Genomic DNA, 27,619 nt, shown 5'->3' with positions numbered 1-27,619 from the left:
AATCTAAGTCAGTTTATTACCAAAAGAAGATAGGATTTTACATGAATTCAACTATAATAGAGAAGGTTAGAAATGGTAGCAGCAAATAAAATGAAAACATTCATCTAATAGTCTAAAACTTAATCTAGCAAGTTTTGGTTTAAGGCTTTGTTCAAGATGGCCTTTCTCCCCACAGCCTTCCAGCAAGATGGTGACTGACCCTCTCCTTGGTCACGATCTCTCTCCCAAAGGTGCAGCTGTCTTTTCCAGTCTTATTAATCTCTCCTCATATGGAAGCTGTTCCATACCCCTAAAATTTTTGTTGCCCTTTCCTGTACCTTTTCCAATTCCAATATCTATTTTTTGAGATGTGGCAACCAGATCTGCACACAGTATTCAAGATGTGGGTGTGCCATAGATTGATATAGAGGCAATAAGATATTTTCTGCCTTGTGTAGGGTGCTTTCAGTCATACCTCCTCCATTACAAAGCTGCAGGAAGGTTAGCCACTGGCTGACCTGGAGACAGTAGATTAGAGCCCTCCTTCCCAGACAGGGAATCTGCTAAAATATATTTTATTTTCCCTTTTACATGTACAATTTCCATATCCTATTCTTAGAGTATGATGCTCCACCATAGTAGCTTAGAATTGGAGCCTTTAGTTTTGTGTAACCTGACTACTGGGGAATGGTCTGTTAGTACCCTGAGTTTTCTGTTAAAAAGATAGGGCTGTAACTGCTTGACCGCCCACACAATGACATAACATTCTTTCACTATGAAAGAATAATTCAGCTCAGTGGGTATCAGTTTCTTCCTTCAGGAAACAATGGGGCATTTCTTCTTGTTCTCCCCTGAGTGCATTAGTACTGCCCCTAAACCAGTGTCTGATGCATCCGTACACAGCACAAACATTTTGTCAAAATTAGAAAAGGCTTTTCAGACAAGAAGACATTCAAGGTTTGACCTGCATGCTGATAGGCTGGTTGTAAGTGGCCCATATTTGGAGCTACAACAACCAAACATTGTGAGGCACCTGTGGTTACAGTGTAGGCAGTGACACAATCCCTAATTGGTCTGGATTGGAGCCCACCTTCCTGAACCATGACACCCTGTGACAATAACAATATAAAAGGCACACACTAAAAATCAGCCAACAAAATGTCATCAGTACTAAAATAACTCTCCTGGATCTCTCCCCAAAGTAAATTACTCTTCTCTCTCTACCCACCCTCTGAGACAAAAAAGTCTGTGGTTGAACTACTGAGAGGCATATGGTGAACAGATTAATGGGAACAGGGGTGGCTAAATCACCTTCACTTCTTTAAAGATCTCAATACTAGTAAATAAATAGGCTTCCCTATATGCACTGAAAGGATATGGACACACTCTCTCTATAAATGTCTTGGTTATTTGCATGCAGAGTGTGATTTCAGTTTTTGGCTGTTCAGTCCTGTATGAATGAAGTGTGTACATCACTGTTTGCTGATGTTGGTTTGTGTACTATATGGGGAGTGTGGCTGTCACTTTCATCAACCATGGAGTGCTGGATACAATCTGTGGCTGCACCTTCCATTTCATAGACTACCCTCAGCAGCACATTGAGCCTTTGTGAACCCAGGCAGAAGGGAGCATAAATTCAAACTCAGGCCTTGGTTGTTCCCTTAATAGCACCACACTGCAGCACTGCCACTTCACCAGGACAGTTCTGGGTGTATTTATTAAAAGATTTTATCACTTCCAAAATGACTTTCATTAATATGCTGTGACATCTATTACGTATGCTGAACTTGGCATTTTAAATAACTTCATGGCATGCATATTTAATATTTTTCATTAAACATGAAGGCTTTCCCTTACAGTTGTTGTCTTCTGTCTTTTCAGAAGATTATTGTAAAAGTTAGCAAATGATTTGCTTAATTGATTATCCTGCCCCAGATTAATTGCATAGTTTATTTCAATATGCATGTGCTTTATATCAATGTGGTGATGAGGATTTTCTATTCTCTTGGCAGTGCCACTGTGGGGCTAGACACTTTTGAGCCCTTTACCCTGATTTCGTCTGGGATTAAGACAAGGTACTAAATCAATAGGTTCATTCTAACTAAGGATGATAGACGTTTCACAGACTGTTAACTATCCTTTTGTCATAGGCCATTTAAATCATCTTGAATCATGTGCTCTAGTTGTCTAAGCTGATTAAACTGGTACCATGGGGCTCCTCTTCTTTTCCTTGTTAGATTTTGTTTGTTTGTTTGTTTGTTTAGTTCTTGATGAGTGTTAGGGTGTTATATTAACTACAATGACATGTAAATGAATGATCTAAGCCCTTTTTTAAAAAACATAGGTTCTATAAATGGATGTGTTCTGATCTGTTTCCAATACTGAATCATTTATAAAATATGTATTGTAAGTGAAAAAGAACAATAATACAATTAAACTTTACAAACCAGTAGACATAGTAGCAATCCTTTATAAGTACATATTTAAAACTAATTTTAAAATGCATGTTAGGATCAGATTATGCTACCCTGACAAATGGAATAATACCTTCCTTTAGGCCCATCTCAACAACTTTCTTATTTAGGAAGTCAGTGTAAGCACATTCTTAACTTTTAAGTGAAGAATATGTGTACATGCCTTCCTGAATAGAAACAAACTTCAGCAGGTGTTTAAGTGATTTCCTGAACTTGGTCCTCCAGGAATAGTGACATAGAAATCACTGTATCAGAGGGGTAGCCATGTTAGTCTGAATCTGTAAAAAGCAACAGAGGGTCCCGTGGCACCTTCAAGACTAACAGAAGTATTGGCAGCATAAGCTTTTGTGGGTAAGAACCTCACTTCTTCAGATGCAAATCTTGCATCTGAAGAAGCGAGGTTCTTACCCACGAAAGCTTATGCTCCCAATACTTCTGTTAGTCTTGAAGGTGCCACGGGACCCTCTGTTGCTTTTTATAGAAATCACTAATTCAACTGACAATCCTAGCCAATAGTTTTTGCTAGTGGTACTCATGGTTATCTATGGTGAGAAAAATATAAAATTAAGATTGATGAGTATTAGGTAAGATACAGACAGCAAAAAAAAAAATGCTTTTCACAGTACTGGACTATCACAGAACGTCAATTTATGCTGTGGAATAGTATTGCAATCTTAAAAATAAAGAGAAGTACTTGCAATTGGTAGAAACTTCCATGACTGCTGAAGATACTGGCTGAGTAAGATAATTAGGATTAGAATAATTACTCCTTTTTATTAAAAACAAACAAACAAATCAAAACTAAACAATATAAAACAAACAAATTCTCAGTTGTGTCAGATACAATTTATATAAGCATAAGAGTCATAAATGACCGAAATAGAGGAAACTTCCCGCACTCCCCCACCCCAATATTCTTTGTTGGCAGATTAAGTTCATTGTCATTCTATCAAACTTGCAAGAGACTGTCTACTTGCTGTTCAAAAAAAAAAAAGGCGGTGGGGGGAGGGACAAAATATTGCACAGGTGGTAAAAGACTAAGGTCTCTTAAGATCAGCCCTTAAGTCCAATCTATTCAGCCAGGCAGATGGATAGTCTGCTCTAAGATAAATTGTTCTCCTTAACCACTGAGTATAGGACAAGAAGTAATGAGCTTAAACTGCAGCAAAAGAGATTTAGGTTGGACATTAGAAATAACTTCCTAACTATAACGGTAATTAAGCACTGAAAGAAATTACCTAAGGAAGTTGTGCAATCTCCAACATTGGAGGTTTTCAAGAACAGGTTAGACCTCTCAGGGGTGGTCTAGATAATACTTCTAATATCCCTCATTGCGGGGGACTGGACTAGATCACTGTAGTGAGGCAGAGTGGTCTCTCTTTGAACTTTGAGACTGAGGGACCACTACCCTCCCCTTGGTGCATGGAGCCAAACTCTCCGCACCCCACCCCCTTGCCAGAAGTACTGAAGTATAAAGGGATGCCCTGCAGCTCAGTTGAGGTTGACCAGGGGAGGAGGCAGATGTCTCTTGTAGGGATCTGAGCCTTCTGTGGGACTCTGGACCAGCAGCTGAGCACACTAGTGCCCTACTGAGTGAAGAGACAACCCCCAGAAGTGGCAGCCGACCAGCTGCAACATGGTGAGACAGAGCCCCAGCTTGACAGAGCAACGCCAACTAAGTGGGGTAGGAAGCAACCCAGGGGAACCAGACTTGTGCTGCTGGGAAACCAGGCAGCAGATTTCGGTTTCCCCACCGACTCAGTGGGGACCCCCTGCCGCTAACAAAATCCTAGGCTGGGACCCAGTGGCGTAGGGTGGGCCCAGGTTCCCCCATCCCCTTTTCCACTTCCCCACCTCTGGAGATTGGCAACACACTCACTGTAGGCCTAAATACCTGTGCCTTGATTGTTGTTTACCCCACCCAGAAGGCTGTGGGCTTTAGACTGTTGATTGCTGCCTGCCTTAGCCAGCAGGCTCTAGGCTAAAGACGGCTTATTGATCTGCCCTTCCCGGAGGCCAGAACTCCAGACTGTTAAATGTTGTTTGCCCCAGTCAGGAGGCTGCAAGCTATAGACTGCTTGTTGCTTGGCCCCAGCCAACAGGGCCCGAGTCCAATTACTGTTGCCTGATGCAGTGAGGCGGAGTGGTTTCCCTCCCAACTTGAGAGTGAGGAACCACTATAATAACCTATCAAGATCCCTTCCAGTTCTACATTTCTATGATTCTATAAGATGCCTGTACTGAGAGTAGATAAATTGAGGGTCAAGGGGGAAAATAAAAAATGTAAAACCCCTTGAAACCGTTGGTATTTGTTATAAATCATGGCTGTGCATTAGGCTCATCCATAGAAGTAGGATTTAGGTTTTATGAATTTTAGAATTCCAAGACCAAAATTGTTAAGTTAAGCAGCTGAAAATTCATAACATCCCAACACTTCAGTAGCACATCTGAAATTCAAATTAAAGAACTATAAAACAGGGGTGGTCTGTTCTCATTAAGGATGGTAAAGCCCAGGAGCTAGCCAACCCTTATTTCATGGCATGGTCCTTTAAAGTTTGGGGAGTTCTGATGTGTGCAAAGGCCTAGGAAATGACAGAGGCAGATACTGGTAAAGAGGAAGTAGTCCTGGAAAATATTTAGTGTTTGAGGGAGAAACCCTATTACTGTCCCTTTAGGGCCCAGGATTAGCACAGGGTGGGGCAAGGCTCCACTCTCTCCCAGTCAACTATGACGAGTCCTGAGAAGGAGGGCAAAATATATGTGGGAAACTGAGCCAGCATGGGGAGAAGCTAGCTGAGGTCTGTATCTGGCCTGAAGTACAACCCAGCTCCTGGAGAAGGGCTGGGGACTCCTGAAAGTCAGGGTGGAATCCTACCTGAACCCTTATACACAGCCCATAAAGGCTTGGACTTCAGGGGCTAAAGAGGGGCTAAATTTTGTACTCTAAAAGAGTTAACAAATTATATGCCCCACAAAAGGAGTATCTGTTTGAAGTGCTCGGGTCTGAATAAATGATTGAGAGAACCAAGAGGGAGTAGAGGACAACACGTTTCCTGGGCCACAAGAAGGTGTGCTTGATGGTGGCATCCTACAACAACAGTACTTTATGAAAAACACTAATTCACCAAGATGAGGAGTCACCAAGTTCTGTAGCATCATTTTTGTTGTTTCTGTAATAGATGTTGTTGAGTTATTAATTCTTGCCCTGAAAGAGTTTTTTGCTGAAGTGGATCCCCATGCCAGTCCAGAAAATCAACAATATGAAAACCGAGTACTCTAAAACCATGGACGTTTCAAAGCATTTCCTCTTTTTCTGTAAGTCTGCTACGAAAATAGTGTGTTCAGGCTGACAAAGTATTGCTATAATTCCTCAACACAAGACATTGATTACTGGTATTCTGTAGTGCTTTTCTGAAGTTCAGGGGTGCACTGAAAAGTCCTAGGGTAGTCTGAAATTGTACTTCTTGGACTTATTCTAATTGTTAAATTATCACAGCAAGTATAACTGATGGCTGTTGATTTTCTTAGATTTAGTGGCAGAGTTACTGCTTTAAAATCCAAAGGGCATCTGTTCAAATCCCACCAGAATTCAAATTATTTCCACAATGATAAGGAACAGGTGACTGATTCAGTTTGACTGATCTGATTCTGTGTTGTTGCATAGTAAGCTATAATTAAATACCTGTAGGTGCATTTTTGCAGCATTCTGTGATTAAGGATCTTTTGGCTAGATTCATAGGAACAATGTGTAGTTAGTTAATATGTTGAATGTTAATGACTAATTCTGGTATTAAGACACACTTTTGGAAATGTACAGAACAACAATACCTTGGAGTATTATAGCACTGCCCATCCATCATTTCAGTTTGAGCTTTACAAACAGATTTAAAGGGAGTATTTGCTCCATTGAATAGATGAAAAATCTGAGGTACCAAAGAATAGCTTTTTACCATGTTGTCAGAAAGGAAGGTTGTTGCAGTTACTGTCAACCAGATCTCCTGATTCCCAGTCATAAGCATCAGTCATAAGACCATACTACTTTTTCTCGTCAGAATAAGCAAATACCATCACAAATCTATATTTTTTTTCTTATTTTCACTTTGGCACTTGTGAAAACAAGTGGATTGATAGCTACATAGACAAGGGCTGCATGATTTTTTAGAATTGAGATGAACAAATTACAGATAATTTACTTGAATAATTTTAATTCTTTTTGTTTGTAGAGTCTCCACAAACATCACTCTTTGTTGAAGATATTTGTTTAAAAATAATTTATGCTATTTGTTACTTTAAATTGAAAATTCAGAATGTTGCTTAGTTGTGACTAATAGGATAAATCATATGGTACTATTCCCCTTTCCTCAAGTATACATTTTAGTTTTGGACACTAGCTAAAAGTGAATTTTAATTTGTTTTCCATGAGAATTTGAGTGTGGAAGCTTAAAAAGTAGCTTTCCATATGTACGTAGCCAGGGGTGGCTCTATGTATTTTGCCACCCCAAGCACGGCAGTCAGCAGGCTTTCGGCGACGCACCTGCAGGAGGTCCGCTGGTAACGCGGATTCAGCGGAGGTCCGCCAGTCCTGTGCCTTCGGCGTACCCGCTGCCGAATTGCCGCCAAAACCGCGGGACCGGCAGACCTCCCGCAGGCATGCCACTGAAGGCAGCCTGACTACCGCCTTCATGGCGACCGGCAGGCTGCCCCCTGCGGCTTGCCACCCCAGCCAAGCGCTTGGAGTGCTGGTGCCTGGAGCCGCCCCTGTGTGTAGCCCAGTGGGCTACTTTGTCTTTGCATTATATTCTGTTTTGCATATTCAGCAGTAATGCAAGAAACCTACAGGCCTGTATCCTGTAAGAAGTTAGCTTCAGCAAGTTAGCATAAGGCTTGAGGCCTATGAACTTTGCACAGATAAACTTTGCACAGATAAACGGCCCAACAGAAAAACCCAAGTATTTGGGGAGCTGAAAATAGTGTTTAAGGTGAACTTCTGACCACAGCTACATGAGTCCTGGCAATGAATTGATGTACATAACAGGTACGTGAGATACATCTATGACTAGTCAGCTTGCCTGCCTATATATCTTTTCTTATAAGTTTATTATTTTCTTATGGGTTTGATTATTTGTTTTATTATAATAGGTTTATATTAGAATATATTTTGGCTGTAACACCAGGGACCTGCTGGCCCCATCCCATATGTTGAAGTAAGGCAAAGTTAGCAAACATTTGTTTGGGACCTTTCACCTGGATAGATGGTGATGAGCTAAAGCATAAGGTCCATATATGGCTGCAACCTTTAACATAGAGGAAGTATTAAAGCAGGTTGTCATTGGGCCCTTCCTAAGTTCTGTTTTAAACTTAACAGATACCCCACAACTTGGAACTTGGAAAGAACCGAAATAACCAGTTAGGACGGAAATAACAAATGTGATACCTAACCACAAAATAGCCATGGTAATAAATGGACATATATGATAATAAGCTGAGATCACTGATATACTAACCTATAGGAAAAAGACACTCCAACATTAGTAAGGCAAGGAAATACAAATAAGGAAAAAGGGGGAAAATTCCCTATTGAATATGCATCGAACAAAGTGGCATCAGCGTAATGTATTATAAAAGTGGCATCTCAGCCTGGGGGCAGTAGGAGAGAGAGATGTAGCCCTGGGGAGGTGCCAGAATGATGGGCACTGGTGATGAAGGGAAAGGTGATGGTGCTGAGGAAGATAATGGCTTCAGGTTGTTCTACAGGAGATGGTGTGATTATATGGATGTGCAGATGTATATTCTGTAGATCTCTATTTACCTTACTGAATTGGGGTGTTTGTGACTGTGCTAAATGTATTAATAAACTATATTTGTAAATATAAAATAGTTCCTATAGTGTGAGAGTTGCAACTGTGCACATCGGGAGTTCCCAATTATATAATAATTTGAATAATACTGGACCTGATCATGGGGCAAGAATATGTCAACCCTCAAAGTGATAACTGAGGATTCTTAAATAATCAATATAATTAATACATAATCTAAAGGTCGGGCAACAGATATTCAAATTTAAGTCAAATTCAATTATAAGAATGGTAAAAAGTAAATATTAAAGATGGGTAAACACAAGTGAAGCAAATTTGTTCAATTTTTGAACATATTTTTTTCTTAATATTACCTTAGTTCTGAAGAATAATACAGCCAGTGAAAGCTTCCTTAACCCTGAATGAAAAGGTAGTTCATCTTTGGTTTTTCTACTGAAACTGGCAACAAAGATGCCAATTGTGCTGGTGATTTTTGTAATGTGGGTATCGGTCTTCTAGGAAGAGGACTGAGACTACCAACTCTTTTCACAAAAGCCACCAAAAAGCCATTGGATTGTGGTAACTTTGGTTTACTTACAGCTTGGACAGCTTTTAACGAATGACACAGAACTGATTGATCTAAACAACTATTATCTAGAGACAATCCAATCCCCTCTATTTTTCTGCATGTATTGAAAAATGTGACTCATTATAACAATGTATTGGAACTGCCATTTGCTAGGCCAAATTTGAAAGATCAAAATAGCCTGCCTGTTCTCATAGAAATTGGGTCTTTTCTTTTATCAGAAAGCCTAATGACAAAAAGCAACACAAAACTCCTCAAAAGCCAAAGCATCATTAATTAATATAGTGCATGAAGAGCTTTCTCAGTGAGCATCAGGTATTCAGGGGCAGAGTGATTTGGTGTCTGTTTGTTTTGTTTTTAAAATACTAAGCACGTGTACTGTTTGTGAAAGTGGATTGACAGCACTGGAGTGATGCGTGCCTTTTTAAAGGAACTCTGAGAAACTGAGATGAGCAATTCTAGCGAAGGGCCTATGCTGTAGTAATAGCAATTATTTTTTGATGTGAGAACAAGCGAGGGCTGAATGATCAGGTCCACTCTGGCCAATTTGCATTAATTATACAGCACATAGTAGTCTAGGCCAATCACTCTCCTTACTCAGTGTAAGTGTGGAGGAGCTGCGAGCTCCACTATGCCCAAGTCTCCACTGGCATAATGGGGGCCATCTGTCCCCCATAGTCCACTCTCATACACTTGCCACTTAGCCTGCCTCCATGGTGTGTGAGTTGAGCAGAAATGATGAGGCAAACTGGCAGCATCCAAAATGGAAGTAGTTGGCAGATCGGAGCACTACTCTTGGCCATGGTCATAATTCCATGGTATAATTATGTATTTAATTTTAAAATGTCACAAGTGGCTTGTGCCCAAGATGTTCTCAGAATAATTGTGAAGTTTAGAGTTTATGGGGACAGTGGTTCTTCATGTCGAGGAATCCAAATACATGCAAGCAAAAACAGGACAAAAATTCAAAATGAGAACATTAAAAATGTTCCTTTTGAAGCATCTAGTAAATATTTCACTAAATAAACAACATGAACATTCAGTTCTTGGGTAAAATTGTAGTGCTAGTAATGATAGGCAATAAATCCACTGAAGTATGAACACAGAGGATTTTAACTTCAAATGTCAATGCAGCTTTGTCTCTGCCGCTGTTGCCAAAAGGTCCATTATATTTGTTTTGTTGTATTCTTACAGTATGTATGGTATACTTTTTCTTCTTTTTAGTTATCTTTTTCTGTATCATTGCCGTGAACCCATTTTTTTTCTTCTAATCCATTATCCTTTTCTCACATACTTGTTTTTTCCTTCTCTTCCATGTACTCTTATTCACCACCCTTCCACATCTATAACCATTCACTATGAAGCTAGCCCTCGTGTTCATAGTAAACGTAAGGGAAATAAAACTTAAGGGTGTGTATTGAAAAAAGCCTCAATCATATAGGGAGAATAACATTTCCACCATAATCACCAGAGTCCCAATTTGAAAGCATCACTTTTTGTGTCTTAACATGAAAGATGTAGCAGGGAGAATTGGAGCATCAGTTATATAAAGAGCTCTGGAATATTGTGGTTCTTGTCCAAGTGAATTTCAAACAGTACCTTATAGGAAAATTAACAGAACATACTAGATTTACTGGCTCACCCTTTCAGGAGTTTAATACCCAGAAAATGTTACTAATTAATACCGCAGTTACTATTGAAAACCAACTAATTGCTGTCTTAATTCTTCTCCCAGAGTTTGTTCCCCACATTAGTTACAGATGCATGTGAATTCTCTTATATCAAAGTACATACATAATTATTAACATTAGAGAACAAGAGAAGCTTTAATAATTTTTATTTTATTAACTAATGGTAAATGTGATCATTAGTATATATATATATTTAATTTCAATGTTTCAATATTCCACACTTCAGTTACCCAATATTCAATTTGTTTAACATCTGTAAGTAAGTGGCCAACTGAGACGCTCTGCCATGCAAAATATAATCTTTTTATGTTTACCTTGTGTGCTCATTTCACTTCCCATTCTGGCTTGTCTCTTTTATTCATGTGTTGCATCTTTTCATAAACCTAGACTGTAGGCATTCTTGTTTGTACAATACCTAGCACTCTGGTTCCCTGGTCATAATTAGAGCCCTTAAATACTACTATAATAAAATAATAATTCAGTTTCAATAAGCTATGTGGACAATATTTTCAAAAGTGACTGGTAATTTGGTGCTGGTGCCTCAATTTTTGGGTGCCTGTCATGAGACACCTTAAAGGGAACTAAGTTTTTAGAGGGTTGGTGGTCAGTACTTTCTGAACATCAGGCTGCATTAAAGTGTCTCAATCTGGGTACCCCAAATCACTAATTACTTTTGGAAATCTTAGGTTGCTAGGACATTGCTTTACAGGTGGACATTTAAACAACATGTGAATCTCTTATGCTTGTTGTGACGGAGTCTCCTTTTCATGTGTAAACTCAGTACTACAAGTTTACAAAGAATATTGTTCAAATATCAGACTTAGCTCTCATACGTTTTCCTAGACCTGTGAAACTTCCTTGACACATTAATCTGAGTAACTAAAAAATATAATGCTTCTTGCTTCAGCATTATATGTTTCTAGTATAGGTGTCTCTGACTTATGGATAAACATGAGCTCCTTTCTCGTGTTTTCTGCAGTCTTTATCTTGCTCACAAATTTCTCTTGTTACCTTGGATACTGCATTCTGGCTGTTCTTCACTAAATGATAGCTATCTGAGAGAGGCAGGCAGTGGGTATAATATAGAACAGCCTCCAGATGTAGAACCTGCCGGAGAATAGGGAAGCCAGAAGCCACTCCTTTGCAGCCTCTTGACTCTGTTGTGCCCAGCAATTACTGCATGTAGCACACAGTGTAGGCCATTATATGCATTCACTCTAAATTACTTGTAAATAGCATTGATTTAATTGGGGGGTGGGGCTGAATTTCTACTACAGTTTCCTCTTTCTGCACTTACTTACATTTTACTGTGGGCCTACATACTCCTTTGATACTTTTGCTTTCTCCCTTAGGACTAGAATTACTTCTAAGAAGCTACTCCTGTCTTGTCAGCCCTAATGTCAGCCCTGAGAGACATGCACAAAATAAGTCTATACTCTTAAATTCATATGTAACTTAAGGCTTTAGTAGCTTAGGGTATCCATATTTCAATACTGCAAAAAGAGGACACTCCACGGGGCCCTGGCCCCACCCCAACTCCACCCCTGGGCTGGCCCCGCCCCAACTCCGCCCCTTCCCCAAAGCCTCCGCCCCCTCCCCTGAGCACCCCGCATTCCCCCTCCTCCCTCCCGCCCCCTGGCTGCTGCTGCACTGGGGAAGTTGCTTCGGCCCCCGCTGTGGTGGAGAGCGGCGGGAGCCGGGAAAGTTGGAGCCCGGGGAGGAGGCGGTCCCATTACCATGCCTCCCTATTTTCCCGGACATGTCTGGCTTTTTGGAAATTCCTCCCGGATGGGAATTTGAGGACCAAAAAGCCAGACATGTCCGGGAAAATCCGGATGTATGGTAACCCTGCCCCAGAGCCGCCTCCCGCCCACTCGCCGGAACCCCCAGGCCTCACCCCAGAGCCGCCTTCCACCCGCCTGCCGGACCCCCCAGGGCTCACCCGCTCTCCACAGGGCCCATCCTCAGCCTTCTCCTGCCTCAGTGCCCCCTCTCCTGAGAGCCTGCCCTCCGCAGCCCCCCCACTCTCCATATCCCCCGCCCTAGAGCTCCCGACCCCCTCCCATAGCGCCCCCCACCTTCCATAGCACCCCCACCTCAATCCTCCCATTCACCTCCCTCCATAACCCCTACCCTTCATTTCCCCACCTCCTCCCATAGCCCACCCCGTCCACAGCCCCCCACTCTCCACAGCCCCTATCTCAGAGCTCCCCACCCCCTCTCATAGCCCCCTACCCTCAGAATTCCCCCCACCTCAGAGTCCCCCACCCTTCACCTCCCTCAGGGGAGCCTCCACCCCGCTCCCAGCCGGACCCAGCGAGGCTGCGGCAGCTCAGGCTGCAGGAGGCGCTGCAGCACAGGCCCTTCCCGGGTTGGGGAACTCGGGCTCTGGGGAGCTCGGGCTCCTGGGAGCCGCCGCGCGCCAAGAAACCTTCCCCTGCGCCGGGACCCACCCCCGGGCAGCAGCTCCGCTGTGGGGGAGGCAGCCCCAGCTTCACAGACCGCTGGCGGGGGGGGGCTCCTTGCACGGCCGGGACAGAGAGGGGAGACTGAGGCTCTGCCAGAGCCACGGGGGATGCTCGGAGGAGGGAGAAGCGGCCGTGGGTCCCCCGCACCAGCAGCTGGCTGCAGAGACGCCACCACTCCTAGCCGTGGGGCGCAGGGTTGCAGCAGCACGGGGGGGTTGCAATCCGCAGGCTGAGCGATCTGACACCCCAAGAGAGGGGGCAGTGGGTAGGGTTATCATACGTCCGTATTTTCCGGATGTTTTATATATTTAAAAAATCCTCCCGGACAGCAATTAACAACTAAAAAGCCAGATATGTCCAGGGAAATACAGACATATGGTAACCCTATAGTAGCTCAGTAACCACACATTATGATAACCTTCTATTTTGGAAGCCTTACAGTGCAGGACAAATTGCAAGTTAGAACCAGAAAGAAAACTAAACAGAATTACACAAAACAAAGAAATCAAAACAAATGCAAAAAAAACAGCCTCTTTTGGGTTACTCTGGGTTTTATACTACTCAGTCCATGAAAAACTACTAGCTGTTCACATCAGTCCTTCCAAAATTTTCCATTAATTCTCCTGATTTAAATAATTTTCAGTTTGCAAACAAGTCAACCTTAATTGCACTCAAAACATATCTGCCATAGCAGTCCAAGTTTCTGAAGTGTCGTTGAAGCTGCGTTGGTCCCAGGATATTAGAGAGAAAGTGGGTGAGGTAATATCTTTTATTGGTCCAATATTTTATTATTTATTGGACCAATAAAAGATATTATCTCACCCATCTTGTCTCTCTGAACAGTCCAAGCCCAGTTCCTGAAACAAAAGTTTATTCAAGAATCCCGCATGAATTGGGTTCTTAACAACTTAAATGAGTTTAGTCCTTTTCCCAAAGTTTAGTGTTCTAGTCCATTGGTCCTAAATCTGTAACAGTCAGTTTCAGAGATAGGCCAAGTCACTTGGTCTGATTGGTATAATATAGCCTTTTGTCCTAGACAATACTGGAAAAAACACAAGACACTGGGAATATGGCTTAACTAGGCTGTAATTTTATTAAGTAGCTTATCTGGGAACTATCCACCAATTACTCATCCAGTACAGGTCATCCTTCCTTTGTAATCCATACTACTACCTGGTGGAGCATGCCATCAGCCCCCTGATCCTCACACTACACCTGGCCCCTGCACTATTTCAGTGCAGAATAGTGCACTTTGGTGGGGGGAAAGGCATTTTAGCCTCCTTTGGGTGCAGTGGATTCAATAAGCTTATGCTGCATTTTCTCTCCAACCCATCAGACACAAGGAGGGGTGGGGATTTACAATCCTTAAAGGGTCCAGAATTTTTCTTTCCCCTGCTGGTCTACACACACCTTTAAAGCTCTGGAGGGTTGTGGGAAGCATTTGCAAAATATATCCATCCCAGTTTTGCAGGCTGAAGAGGTTTGGATAGGTTTCTGATAAAAAAAACATTCAAATATTCAGATTCTTGGTCAAACCAAATCTCAGCTTGAAATCTTTTGACATTTGCCTGCCTCTAACCTTAAATTTGTTTTTTATATAAATTTTTCTTTCCCTTCCATTTATTTATTTTTACAGAATTTTGTCTGTCTGTGTTGGAAAAAAAGGTGTTCTCCTCCTGTTAAACATTAAGGACTGGCTTCGGTAGAAAATATGTCCAGTTTCCTATCAGATGCCTGTTTGAGGTCAAACAAGTCCCCAAATACTGTTTTGTTTTTCCTATTTTGGTTTGGTTTGGTTTGGGTGTTTTTGTGGCTTTAATAACCCTGCACAAGCTTATATAATGAGGAAGCCAGAAAGAGCTTTTATTGATTTTAAAGCTAGGAAGGTGTACAAAGTGTATCAAAAATATTTTGGAGAACAGTTATTCTATTAGGCTTCTTAAAGGTGTAGTAGAGTCCATTTAAAATAATACAAAATACTGCCTCTTAAGAAATTATTCTGCATAGAGCCACCATTTACCTTAGGCCACTAGTTTACTAAGAACAAACTTCCTAAAACAGAAAAGAGTTCTGATGGGTCAACGTTATAAATTAGCAGTTTTCTGAGGTAGATTTGTTGATTTCCTCAGTTGTATGTACTCCATCCTCCATTTATTATAAGCAAATGATCTCTTATTTTCCATTTCCATTTATGAATGGCAGTTTTATGGGCTAGAGTTTTTATTTTAACGTTGAGGAGTGGAACCAAGTGGTGTGGATTTATTTTTAATATATATTTATTTTGTAACATAATTTATTAAATAATGATTATTTTAGGCTTTGTACACTTTTATATAAAAACATTTAGAAGAGATTTTCAATCATGTCTCTGTGCATGTGATAACTGCATCATTACAAAAAACTAGAAACAGACTTGTTCTTCAACATCTGATGACTCTTTGGTGACAGATAGGAAAGGAAGAGGGGGACAACAGAGATGCCACAGTTGATACAACCTGACATACACATGGGTAATCTCATTGGATGAGCAGTAATGCTCAACAGATTACACAAAGGGAAATGTTAAAGATGAGGAGTTCTGGCCCAGCTTAGTTTTTATTTCTATGTTATCCTTATTAGCTATCACTATAATATCTTGGTGTCCAAAGGCTTTTTATTAGAGCAGTTTGCTGGCCTAAATGAAGTAAGTATGTGGTCTCAGCCCAGTTCCTAGTGTATTTGTATTGGCACCATAAAAATTACATCATAGTGAGAATTAATTGACACCCAAGAAGGCAAATCGGGTTGAGAGGCCAAAGAATTAATGGGTTTGGATAGTGAATTATTCCTTCATTCCTAGATGTCCTACATAACCAGGAGAAAGTCTCACTGACAGAGCAGGGTAGGCAAGTGTGTTTATGCTGTACCTGTTTGTGACTAAATACAGGAGTACAGTCTTCAGGCTTGCAATCCAGCATATATCACCAGGACATTAAAAAAGTGTAAACAAAATTAAATAGCCTTTACCCAGAGCTGACAAAGCCCTAGCTAGGATGATTTAGTTGGGGTTGGTCCTGCTTTGAGCAAGACCTCCTGAGGTCTCTTCCAACCCTAATCTTCTATGATTCTATGATTTTATGATTAGCCAATGTTAAGTTGGAAATGAGAACTTGCTGTGTTAAGTATTAGAAAGACAAGGTGGGTGAGGTAATATCTTTTTGTTGGACCAACTTCTGTTGGTGAGAGGGACAAGTTTTGAGTTTACACAGAGCTGTTCTTCTGGCTATATGTAAAGTATTAAAATGCAGGGTTCAATCCATCCCTTCTATCTCCCCATCCAGTACAATGGATTAGCCCATGACTGTTCTTTCTATTACATCATTCACTTTGATCACAAATAGAGAATGTACAAAGCATATGTTTTTCCCCTCTCCCCCGAATTCAGTAAGTCCAAATTCTCAACGATTTCAGTGTGTTGACCTTACCTCACACATCATTCCCTGTCCTCATCTGCCCACCTGTGGGGAAGGAGGAAAAGCTGTGGCTCTGTAGGGCCTGCTTCCCCTCTCGCATCATGAAGGGTTGCCTTATGGCTCTTTACACCCTTGCATGGACACAGAAACCAGCCCGTAGTTTGGCCCTTCGTTTAGGCTAGTGCCAGATTATTTGTTCTATAGATTAGGCAGAAAGCAGTGATACTAGGAGACCTATTCAGTTTGCAGTGTACCTGTCTTAATTTTATACTATATTTATATCAAATAGAGACACACACACACACCTCTGTGTGTGTGAGTGTATATATATCCATATGTGTATTTATAATTAGATGTGGCTTTTCAGCTGTGAATTTTATACACCCATAGATGTAAAGGCATCAAAATTTGTGTGTACATATATATATATATGCATCTCTGTGAATGATATATGTGTACAAGTGAAATATAATTGTCAAAATTATGTAAAGTAGCTAATATTAAATGTTATCCCAGAATGAAAATGGGCAGAAGAGCCTACAAAATATTTCATACTTGTCTTTTTGTAAATATACATAAGCAAGACTGTTGTATAAGTCTGCAGTCTATCAGCTCTATACATTGAGTTTTAAGAAAGCATAATGCAGGGAAAATGTTGATATTATCTTTTAAATATTGATTCACCTGTTACTCAGGCAAGATTAATTCAGTCATTGCTGTTCATTCAACAGTATCATAAAAAACGAACAAATGAGTTTTAGATTGGGACACGAACTCTACTTTTTCTCCAGATCTTCTTGTTTCACCTGCAGCATGAGTTTCTTGGGATTTTTCTCACTCTGGAATTGACAGGTTTATTATGACAAGACTAGATGATGTGGGGGATGTAAACTATTCATTAAAGAGTTAATGTCAATATTGTGGCAGGAAATATTAAAACTAACTGAACTTGATTTAACTTTTTCAGGAAAGAACGGTAACAATTAGAAGACAAACTGTAGGAGGATTTGGATTAAGTATAAAGGTAGTATGCATTTTTTTTTTGTTTATTTTTCCACAGGTTACACAAAACATGTTTTTGTCTTCTAGTTAATTTATTTTAATGAAGGCAAATTGTATTTCAGAGTACATGAAACAACAGCACAAACAAATTCTAAAAGGGTTAGTTAAAATATTTATTTACTGTCACAATAAGCCATCAGCAGAAACATTACCTGGTGGAATGAAATGGATGGAGGGCACATCCCCTTAAGATTCAAGATGGTGGGGGGGGTCTCTCTAATAAGATTTTACATGAAAATGAAAAAGGGTATGCAACTGCACCAGACTGTTCTTTTGTTCAAAAATACTCTAATTCAAGTGCTTGTTAATGAATGCTAAATTACAGTGGGAGGCACATGGAAAAGCTAATGAGTTCATCAATTCAAATAATCTAATCAAATAATATCACATTAATTCACTTTTACTCATTAATAGGACTGGAAGTGTTATTGTTTCTTCATATTGGTTATTTTGCTGTAGATGAGACAACAGCAGCAATTTTAGCTAGCAACTTTATTTTCTCCATGCCTTAGGAAGATTTAAGGGACATTAAAGGCCAATGTGGGCTCTTTCTTAAAAAAGAGGAAAAGAGTTAAGCATTTTGAATACCTTACTTCAACCTTGAATCACAGTGTAGGTAACATGGTATTAATTTTATCTTTCTTCTAAACACAGCTCTCTTCAGCTTTAAGATAGCAGTGGAGAAAATCAAATATACTATATAGGAATGCAAAAGAGCCTTAACTTATGCATATGAAATTAAGAGTATAAACTTATGTTGTGCATGTCTCTTAGGGCTGACATTGCATCCAGAGAAAGAGATGAATGGGCACTTCCCTCGTATTGTCATTGATAAGAAAATTGCTGAATAGAAATTAGTTCTTAAACCATGTCTTGATGCTTTGCTTTTATCTTATTGACCCAGAAGGACTGCCCTTCATGGAAAACTAATTGCTATTTTGGGCCCCAAACTGCTTATGAACTAAGTCAGTGGCAAGCTAATTGTTCTCCTGACATGTTGTTATGGGTTGTTGTTTATTCAATAATCATAAAGTACTACATGTCATTGTCAGGTTACTAATAGAGATGAGTGAAATTGTGTAGCTAGTATAAGGAAAAAAAACAGCACATGGGCCTAGAAATCAGGATTTTTGAGATTTGGAAGATAAACCTTTCATGAAAACTCACGAAAACAGGGTTGTTGTTTTTAAGTTGTCTTAAGTTGTTTTTAGTATACACTACTATAAAGTCACATGTAGGAATATAAAATTTGAGGATGGATCTTATTATTTAAGTAACAGGCAAATATTAACACATAAAATAACATTACTAAACATAAGTGAAAGTATCCTTGGGAAGTACGTTATCTCCACTGAAATATGTGCATTGCTTTCAAGGAGTTTTCCTGGAGGGTATGCGACCATTATATACTACTAAGTAAAAAAGTTCTACTTTAGAAAATCTGGAAAGTTTGGATCGCTAAGCTTGTAAGCTCTTTTGGGCAGAGACCATATTTTTGTTGTGTTTGTAAAGTGCTTAGCCCCAGTGTGTCTTAAGACCCTGATTAAGGCCTAAAGTGCTAGTACAATACAAATCATAAACAACAATCATATGCTAAGGGAGTTGGAACAAATTGTAGTGAAGTTGCTGAATCATGCATTTAAAATAAAAGAAAATATTTTTTCAGATTAGTTAATTTATTATGTTTTATTTGTATCACACAGAGAATGTCAATCAGAATTGATTCTAACAGCTGCAAGCTGAAGGTCCATAATTTCAGACTAGAAATAGGACCCGCATTTTTAAGATAGGGTAATTAACCACTGGAACAATTTACAAAGGAATACAGAGGATTCTTCTTCACTTGAAGTCTTTAGATAAATATTGCATTGCTTTGTGTTTAAAAAAGCTTTAGCTCAACCACAAGAGATGGCCTTGATTCAGGAAGTCTATGGTCTGTATTATGCAGGATATCAGACTAAGTGACCATAATGGTCCCTTCTGACTTTAAAATCTATGAACTGGGGCCCTATTATATAATGTAGTTTACAAACTATGACAGAACGTCATAAGAGTCTTAGTCTAAGAAGACAAGGGATGTTGAGAGGGTTGGGATAGGGATACAGTCAAATGTTATATGCACATATACCGATATAATATATATTTTATCTATGTTTGATAATGAATAAAATACCTCCAAGACTATACCAAAATGTTTCTCAACTTGATCTGGAATATTGGTATTCCATACAAAGGTTGCTATCTATCTAGTTATTCTCCTTCCTGTTGGTGGACAATAGTGTTTTTCCATGACTCCCACACTTTTATTAGACAACAGATGAGAGCAGGTGGGATTCTTAGCTCTTTTTTTTTTAAACGCATGCTTTAGCACTTCCTGAAATACAAATAGAAATATTGACAACATATCCAAAAATCTTCTATTCAGACTCAACTAAAAGGAAGAAACTTTGGAAATCTTATGAGATCATGTTCTATCATGTGATTTTCAGACCTATCCTTGAGCCTTGGAGAGCTACTGACCATTCCTGTTTCCCTTCATCTGTGGTACAACATAAAGATCCTTCTAACACCAGTGATTCAGAGATTTGAATATTTTAAGGCCAATAGGGACAAGTATGATTCTCGTTTATGGGTTATAACACAGCCCATAGAATATCAGTTAGTAATTTCTGCATCAAGCCCATAACTTCTGTTTGAAGTATAGAATATCTTTTAGAACAATGGCTAGTCTTAAATTTAAAACTTCAAGTGATGGAGAATCCACCACATCCCTAGGTAAGTTGTTTCAAGAATAATGACCTTAATGGTAAAGAATTTGCACCTTATTTCTAATCTGAAATTGTCTAGCTTCAACTCCCAACTACTGGATTTCATTATACCTTTTGCTGCCAAATTAAAGAGCTATATACAGGGCCGTCCCTAGCCATTTTGGTGCCCCACAAGCCTCTGCGGGGGGGGGAAAGGGCTGGCCCCAGGCCTCTGTGGGTGGGAGGCTGGAGGGCAGTGGGGCAACCACCCCCCTGGCCCCAGCCCGCTCTGCTCTGCTCCCTTGGCTGGGGCGGGGAAGAGGCAGGGTGGGGGCGGAGGCTTTGGGGGAGGGGCGGAGCAGGGGTGGGGGCCATGGTGAAGAAGCGGAGCTGGGGCTGGAGCAGCACGCAGCTGCGCAGGGCACCAGGAAATGTGGTGCCCCAGATTTCCTGGTGCCCTATGCAGCTGCGTACTTTGAGTATGGCTAGGGATGGCCCTGGCTATATATACTATGAAAAATCTTTTCTCCATATCAGTAATGGTTGAGCATGACCAAGTCATCTTTGAAGCTTCTCTTGGATAAACTAAATGGAACTTCTTAAGTCTATCACTATTTTCCTGGCCTCCAGACAGACCTTTTTCTTATGAGCAGAAGGAGGATAGGTTATAATCCCCTTGGAATGCAGCATTCCTTGCCTAGCTGTTGGTTAGTAGTCTGGGGGAAAACTCCCCCATTGCATTACCACTGATGCGGCTCCATCAACAATCGCAATAGAGGGAGAATTAGTTTAGCTTAGCGGAGGACTGCATGAATGACTAAGTACTTCCAGTGTAAGAGCATAAGAATGAAGATATTTTTCATATTTATATTGTCTACTTCTGTAGTTTCAACAGCACTTTGAGATCAATTGTTTTATATGCGACTAAAGGAAAGCTGATGTGTTTCTTTGCAGGAATGCAGACCCAATTTCTCCTTAGGCCTTGGACCTGATCATGGTGTCAGTGAAGTCAATAGCAAAACTTGAATTGACTTCACTTGGAATAGAATTGGGCTCCTTATGTAGTCTGAGGTCAATTATGTGCAACAAACTTCAGTCAGTAGTTCAGATGGATTTATTTTCTCAAACTTCTAAGTCTCCTTCTGAACACGCATTAATAAATCATTGTGATAAAGGATGAGCCCAGAGTGAGATTTAGAGATTGATAAATGAACTGTAGTACTTCAGTCATGTTTTCATATCTTACTGACAAGATTAAATTGCACAGATTCCAAGAGATATGTTTCTAGGTGTATGACTTTTGAAAGAACATTGTGTTTCTCAATAATCTGACAGAGTGTAGCATTATCAGTGAAGGAGGCAATAAAATTAATAGTTCATTAAGGACATTCAGCTTTACAGTTATAATATTACTCCTGGCTCTCAGAGACCTGTACAATATTCTTTCCTCCCTTGTTTTATTCCTTTTTACCAAATATTCTGCATAAGAAGCCAGCTGAGTATGAATCTGTTAACTTAGGGAGGTGTTTGGGGAAGAAAATGCACATCACAACAGACTAGAGACCAGTCATTACCATGATTTTGTGGGTTCGATTGTGCCTGGCTCCAGGCCAGTGGCCCTAGATTTCACAAAGCTAGCAGAGCTTTGTTCCAGGCAGAGGATCCAGCCTCATGGTCCACAGAGGAGGGAGAGAAGTGTGTGCTGAACCTTGTCAAAGAGCATATTAACAGCCATGCTCCCCACTGCTTTGAGGCTTTATGCCCCGGGCATAATAACCCCAGTAGCTTCCATGGGTTGTTACTTAAAAGTAGAATTTAAACCTATATGTGTGTGTTGATCCACTAGGGGAGTTTTGGGGAGAATCAGGGTCAGTATTGCAGCAGTGTCTAGCAAGATGCCACATGGAACATGTGCAGATTTTCAAAATCACTTACTGTATAATCTGATGCATAATATTATATCTGAGAGGCTGGCCATTTCCCCTGTCTCCCTTGAGATTCTTGTCTCTCATACTATGGGGCTGTAGCTCCTTTGGCTAACATTTAGGCTGGCGTCCTCTGGTGCCTGTGGCATGACTAGGACACAGAGAGAGTGTTAATTGTTAAAGGTTGGGATAAAATTTGTTGAAGCAAGTGGGTGTAACTGCTGCCTTCATTTAAAATCATAGAAACATAGAATAATAGCAGTCTGGAGGTATTTGAATAGGTGTGTATGTGGAGAGACAGCAGAGAAGCACACAGTAACAGATAGAGAAGGAATCTACAGACACAACGTAGACAAGCATTGAGTGTGGCTCTGGGAGAAGCCGAGAGAGGTTTTGGGTCAGGTACAGGCTGAAAGAGGCTTGTAAGAATGAGCAAGGAAACCATCTCCTGTTGTTTGATTCCTCCTGTGTTCAGGGAAACAGTACTTCGTAAATTCTTTGTAAATAAATAACTCAGAATTGCATCAAAGAAATTCCTAACTCCATCACCAATTTCTCCTTCCAGTTGGAACAACTTACAAGGCCTAACATGTTTGGCTTGGTGCTCAGGCCAAAAGGAGTAATATTATTTTACCTGTGCAGTATTGCTTTATGCTCCTTTAAGCACCTATTTATATAGTGTTAAACAAACAAGCTATAGGATATAGCCCAGGGTTGGCTGGCTTCCCTCCTCCCCGTGGACCAGTGCTTGAGGCAGGCAGGCAGGTCAGGCTGCTGTGAAGGGGGAACTGATGAAATGTTTGTGGTGAAGGAAGACCAAAGTCCTAAGCACTGTGCCTGAGCCCTAAGATGCACTGGGCGGAAGGGCAGGACTGATTTTCTGTGTAGTCGTGTAAAGGAGGACTAATGGGGGGTGGGGTTGCAAAGGCATTGGTAGTGAGTGAATTTTGTTTAGAGGTTGTGGAGAGAATTATGTGTACGTGTAAGTGGCGGCATTTGAATGGAAGGTGAGACTTGTAAAGTTAGCTGACTTGAGCTGGGTTTTCTTAGCCAAAGAAAGCTCTATTAATTTTGATGATGATGATGATGGATGAAAATACCTCAAAGGATATTTAATACATAAATGTGTACATTTATTTAACAGTTTTGAACAGTTCAACTGAATCCCTGAACATATGTGAAATCAAGGGGGGGGTTAGGTTCTCTATCTACTTACTGAACAATCAGCTCACATCTACAGCAGTTTATGCATTGTGCATACCTGTAGGAGCTTCCCCCATTCACTGGCAGTAGAAAGTATGGGGCTTCCCTCCTTGCATCCAGTTGCTAGGGGGTGTCTATGGGTTCCATAGCTTACAGTCAAATCCTGAAGAAATATTTGTGTTCTCAACCACTGCCAGAAGCCTTAACCCTCTCCTACTGCTCCAAGAGAATTTCAGGCCACTTCCCATCATTGTCACAAGGACACATTTACATTTTTGAGAATGGAAATGATAGCGTCTCTTACCTGGCAGCTACAGATATGAAGAGAGACCATCTGGCTATTCTTGGAGGTGGAAGTCAGCAAGACCCATGAGGGCTTGGAAGAGGAGAGGGACACAGTAAAAAGTGTTCAAGGGATATTGCCCCAAATAGGTTGGGTAACCACGAGGAAGGGCCAGTGGACTTAGAATGCAACACCTGGTTCTCATTTCCATGCTTAGGCCACTAGACCATGTTATTCACATATGAGATCAAAGTAACTGCTCAGTAGAGGAGACCACTCAGCTACAGGCATTTGGCTATTGCCTGGAAGGGATACGTAGAATCCCTAGGCCGTCAAGAGTCGCCCAGATGGCAATTCTGTGTCCTATAGCTGTGGATTAGTTTGGGGAGATCCTCAATCTTGAGGGACCCAATGAAATGGTCCTCATGGATCCCAAAGTTAAGCCTTGGTGTTGTTGGGGGCAATGTGATGACAAAGGCTTTCGGTAAAAATGACCATGACAAGCTGTTTTAGTGATTTGAGTTGCTATCGGTATTAATCAGATTTACATTTTCAGGGTGACCTCCACAAAGAAAAGAGCAAGAAAGTTAGGATTAGCTTTGACCTTTGTAGAAAACTTCCAAAATTGGCCAGGGTAAGGCCTGCAGTTTTGGGGTTTGACACCCCCAAATTTAATCTCTGCCTACACTTGCCTACTCTTCGTTCCTTTGCTCTCTCTTTTTTTATTTTACCTTTACTTTTAATGTTAGTCATAGCACCATACAGATCTGCAAACCCAACAGGGAACACTGAGCGAAACAGTAAAGCTGAATGCTCCTTTATGTTAGGTGGTCCAGTTTGTTTTTTTTAGTGAATACCTGCTGCTCCATTACATAGAACCCCCTTTTTTGTTCTTTGTACTTATTCTACTGCTGGCTTACTTTTTGTATGCAGTAACAGACATAAAAAAAACAAAATCTGGTGTCCAAACCTCTTGCTTTTTTGCCTTTTGTTTGTCTGTTTTTTGCCGGCATGAAAATAAAAATGATCACAGCATGGTTGCCATTACAGCATTATGCCCATTTCCCCTTTGTATAACATGGATTTGATATACTAAATTGTAGAAAATTAGGAGAAACCTGCAGTGATTTTTATTTTACCTTTATAGACTATGGTCTATCATTCAGTTAACAACCTGCTCAACTGATTTTCTGTAAGGCAATAAGTAATTGATTGCCATCCTATTAGAAAAACAGAAAGAAAGCTATTACACAGAGGCAGTACATTTTATTTGTGTCTGGAAATAAAAGTTAATCTCTGGAAAATGCACAAGATGCATTTGGGGTTATAAACATATTTATGAATGAAAATAATTTCAGTGAGATATGATTGTTTTCTAATTCTAGGGTGGAGCAGAACATAATATTCCAGTGGTCATTTCCAAAATTTCCAAAGAACAAAGAGGTAGGTGCCTAATAACAGGTGCAGTTTTATGGACTTCAACTCATTACTTAAAGCAGTGGAATCTTAATTCTTTGGGGTTTGTTGATTGTTTTGAGATATGATACGGCAAATTGTTCATAACTCTGCTTTGATGTGCCATTTGTATATGTGTGACATAATGAACTTTCACTAAATTAAAATTTCCCAGTAAAGTGCAGAACGGGGGCCAATTTTTATGAGTGAAGATAGCTTTTCAGTATGAAAACATGCAAAAAATTCATACTTCTGCCATTTCTCCTGATATGAAAATGATCTTTATTTTATTTTGCTAAAAGATCTTGACCCAGATTGTGGTTCTTTATGCATCCCTCATTCCTCTGAAACAGATACCCACATTGTGGGCAGTGGCATGGGGTTCGGGAAACAGCCTAAACAGAACTGTTGTTTGTCTCCCTGTGCTGGTTGGCTTGGGAGTGGACAGGCAGGGGTGGAAAAGGGCAGAACCTTAATTCTGTCCCCTGCAAAACTGTCAGGCACCATAGGTGCCACCATGCGGGGCTGACACAGATTATGCATAGGAAAGCTGTCACTGGTTCAGGACTTGATGTTGGCCACCCTAGATCTTGGAGAGGTGTAATTTTGTGATTAAATTCCATTTTTGGAGGGAAAAAGAAACAATGTTCTCTGCCACACTGTTTTTTTTTTTTCATAAAGTGGCAGTGGTGCAAAGCAGTTGGAGTGGTGGAGTGAGTCCCACGGAGACAGATTAGTTGGTGGAGGGCAGATGATGTGGTCAAAGATATATGATCAAGTCATTGATCATATATCTTTGTGTGTGTGTATATATATATATATATATATATATATGTGTTTGTTTGTATCTTATATACATTTGTGTGTGTGTGTGGTCGGGGGAGGAGTATAAATAATAATATGGTGTTAGGTTACCTATACCTATGTGTTAAAACGTCATCAACCACAACAGGGAAAATGCAGTACTCTGGATTTAAGTTTAACCAAGTATTCTAAAGAGGAAGACATTTCCTGTTCTTTTTCAACTACTGTTTCTTGAACTGCATTTGCAATATAAGCTTAAACATATACAGTGTTAGTGGTGTGGGAACTTGAATATCTTTTAAGCCTTAGGAAACTAGCTAATCTCCAGGGTATCTTCCCTAGGGAATATCTGTTCTTACCAAGGTGTCCACTTGGGGGTGCTCTGCCCTGAATGAGTGATGTGGGGCTGAGTTGGGGTACTAGGGTGGAGGAAAACCTATTTCATCCACCTGAAACCCATGTCTCTTATGCTCATTTTCTTTGAAGAAAAGGTGATTCTATTTGGTAGAATTAAACATCTGAGATACTGAAAATTAGGGTTGATCCCTTGTATGAGAAACAGTAGGCTCAGACCCTAAAGCAGAAAAATTGAGGGGAAACTCCGTGTTCCATTTAAATCAATGAGAGTTTAGCTGTTATCTTCAATGAAGCCAGGATCTTGCTCTTGGTGACTTGTTTTAAGCCTTTCCATGCTATGTCTAATCTGGTGATCAATTCTTCAAACATGCAGTGGAGTATCATTATTTATATGAATAATGTTGACAGCAGTGGCACTATTCATGTGAGTAAAAATACTTCTGTACATACATGTTTGCAGGATCAACCCTTGGGTTGCAAAATCTTCTAGGTAGGGATTTTCTTTTATTTCTCTATAACGTTCCATACACACAGATGACATTGTATTGTTATTCCTTCCTTCTAAAGGTATGGACTAGTAAGTGGTTTGGGTTAATTATTAAATACAGGGAAAATAAAATATCTATAAAATGTATTTCTAATATATAATGTGCTTACAGTCCAACTCTGGTTTGGGATTTTTTTTTTTTTTAATAATCCTGTGCATTCTAGTACATACTTAGTTCATACTCTGTGGCATTAGAATTAAGAATACACGTATTTGGTGATTTTGTTCTTTCTCTTTGTGTGGGTTTGTTTATTCAGGAGCTAAGGTTTAAAAAACAGTAATAATTATGGAAGGAATGAAGCAGTCTCTGACTGCCCTGAGTACAAACTACTAAAACATTATATTGGGATTAGGCAGACAACCCTTTGTCTAGAACAGTGTGTACAAGTGTAAAGATGTAACTGAAAAGATGTTTTCATCTTTGTATGGCTAAAAGAGTAAGACATTTCTTTCTAGTGTGACCTGGCTACCATTATTCTTGCATTTGCCACCTCAAGTCCAGACTACAAGTAGTAATACACTCTACATGCACGTTAAACTGGGCATCATAGAGGGAACTGTGATCAAGAAAATCCTGCTATGACCTACTTGGAACCCAGAGGCATTGGTTTATGATAAGTTTCTAGATGTCATTTGCAGTGCTTGTTTTTACTGTAAAAAGCATTAAGTGATTTGAGTCCCCATTAACTGAAGGCCCTCCTCTTCCAATATACAGATGCAGCTGATATTTGCAGAAATGCAAGACCTGGAGTTTGCTCGATTATACGCAAAGGGAAAGTAAAGTGTTTGAG

General features: G+C 40.2%; 1 protein-coding gene across 2 annotated transcripts in view; it reads left to right on the top strand.

Moving 5' to 3' along the window:
• Nucleotides 1-27,619, top strand: part of SNTG1 (syntrophin gamma 1) — a 557,992-nt gene that overhangs the window by 296,333 nt on the left and 234,040 nt on the right. For both annotated transcript variants that reach the window (XM_054017063.1, XM_054017062.1), the window contains exons 4-5: nt 17,413-17,469; nt 25,051-25,108. In XM_054017063.1, coding sequence (XP_053873038.1) covers nt 17,413-17,469; nt 25,051-25,108 — 115 coding nt within the window. The remainder of the gene's footprint in view (nt 1-17,412; nt 17,470-25,050; nt 25,109-27,619) is intronic.

The sequence above is a fragment of the Malaclemys terrapin genome, chromosome 2, assembly GCF_027887155.1.
Source record: "Malaclemys terrapin pileata isolate rMalTer1 chromosome 2, rMalTer1.hap1, whole genome shotgun sequence".
Lineage (NCBI taxonomy): Eukaryota > Metazoa > Chordata > Testudines > Emydidae > Malaclemys > Malaclemys terrapin.
The sequence above is the reverse complement of the archived record's forward strand: the minus strand, read 5'-3'. Positions and strand labels throughout refer to the sequence as shown.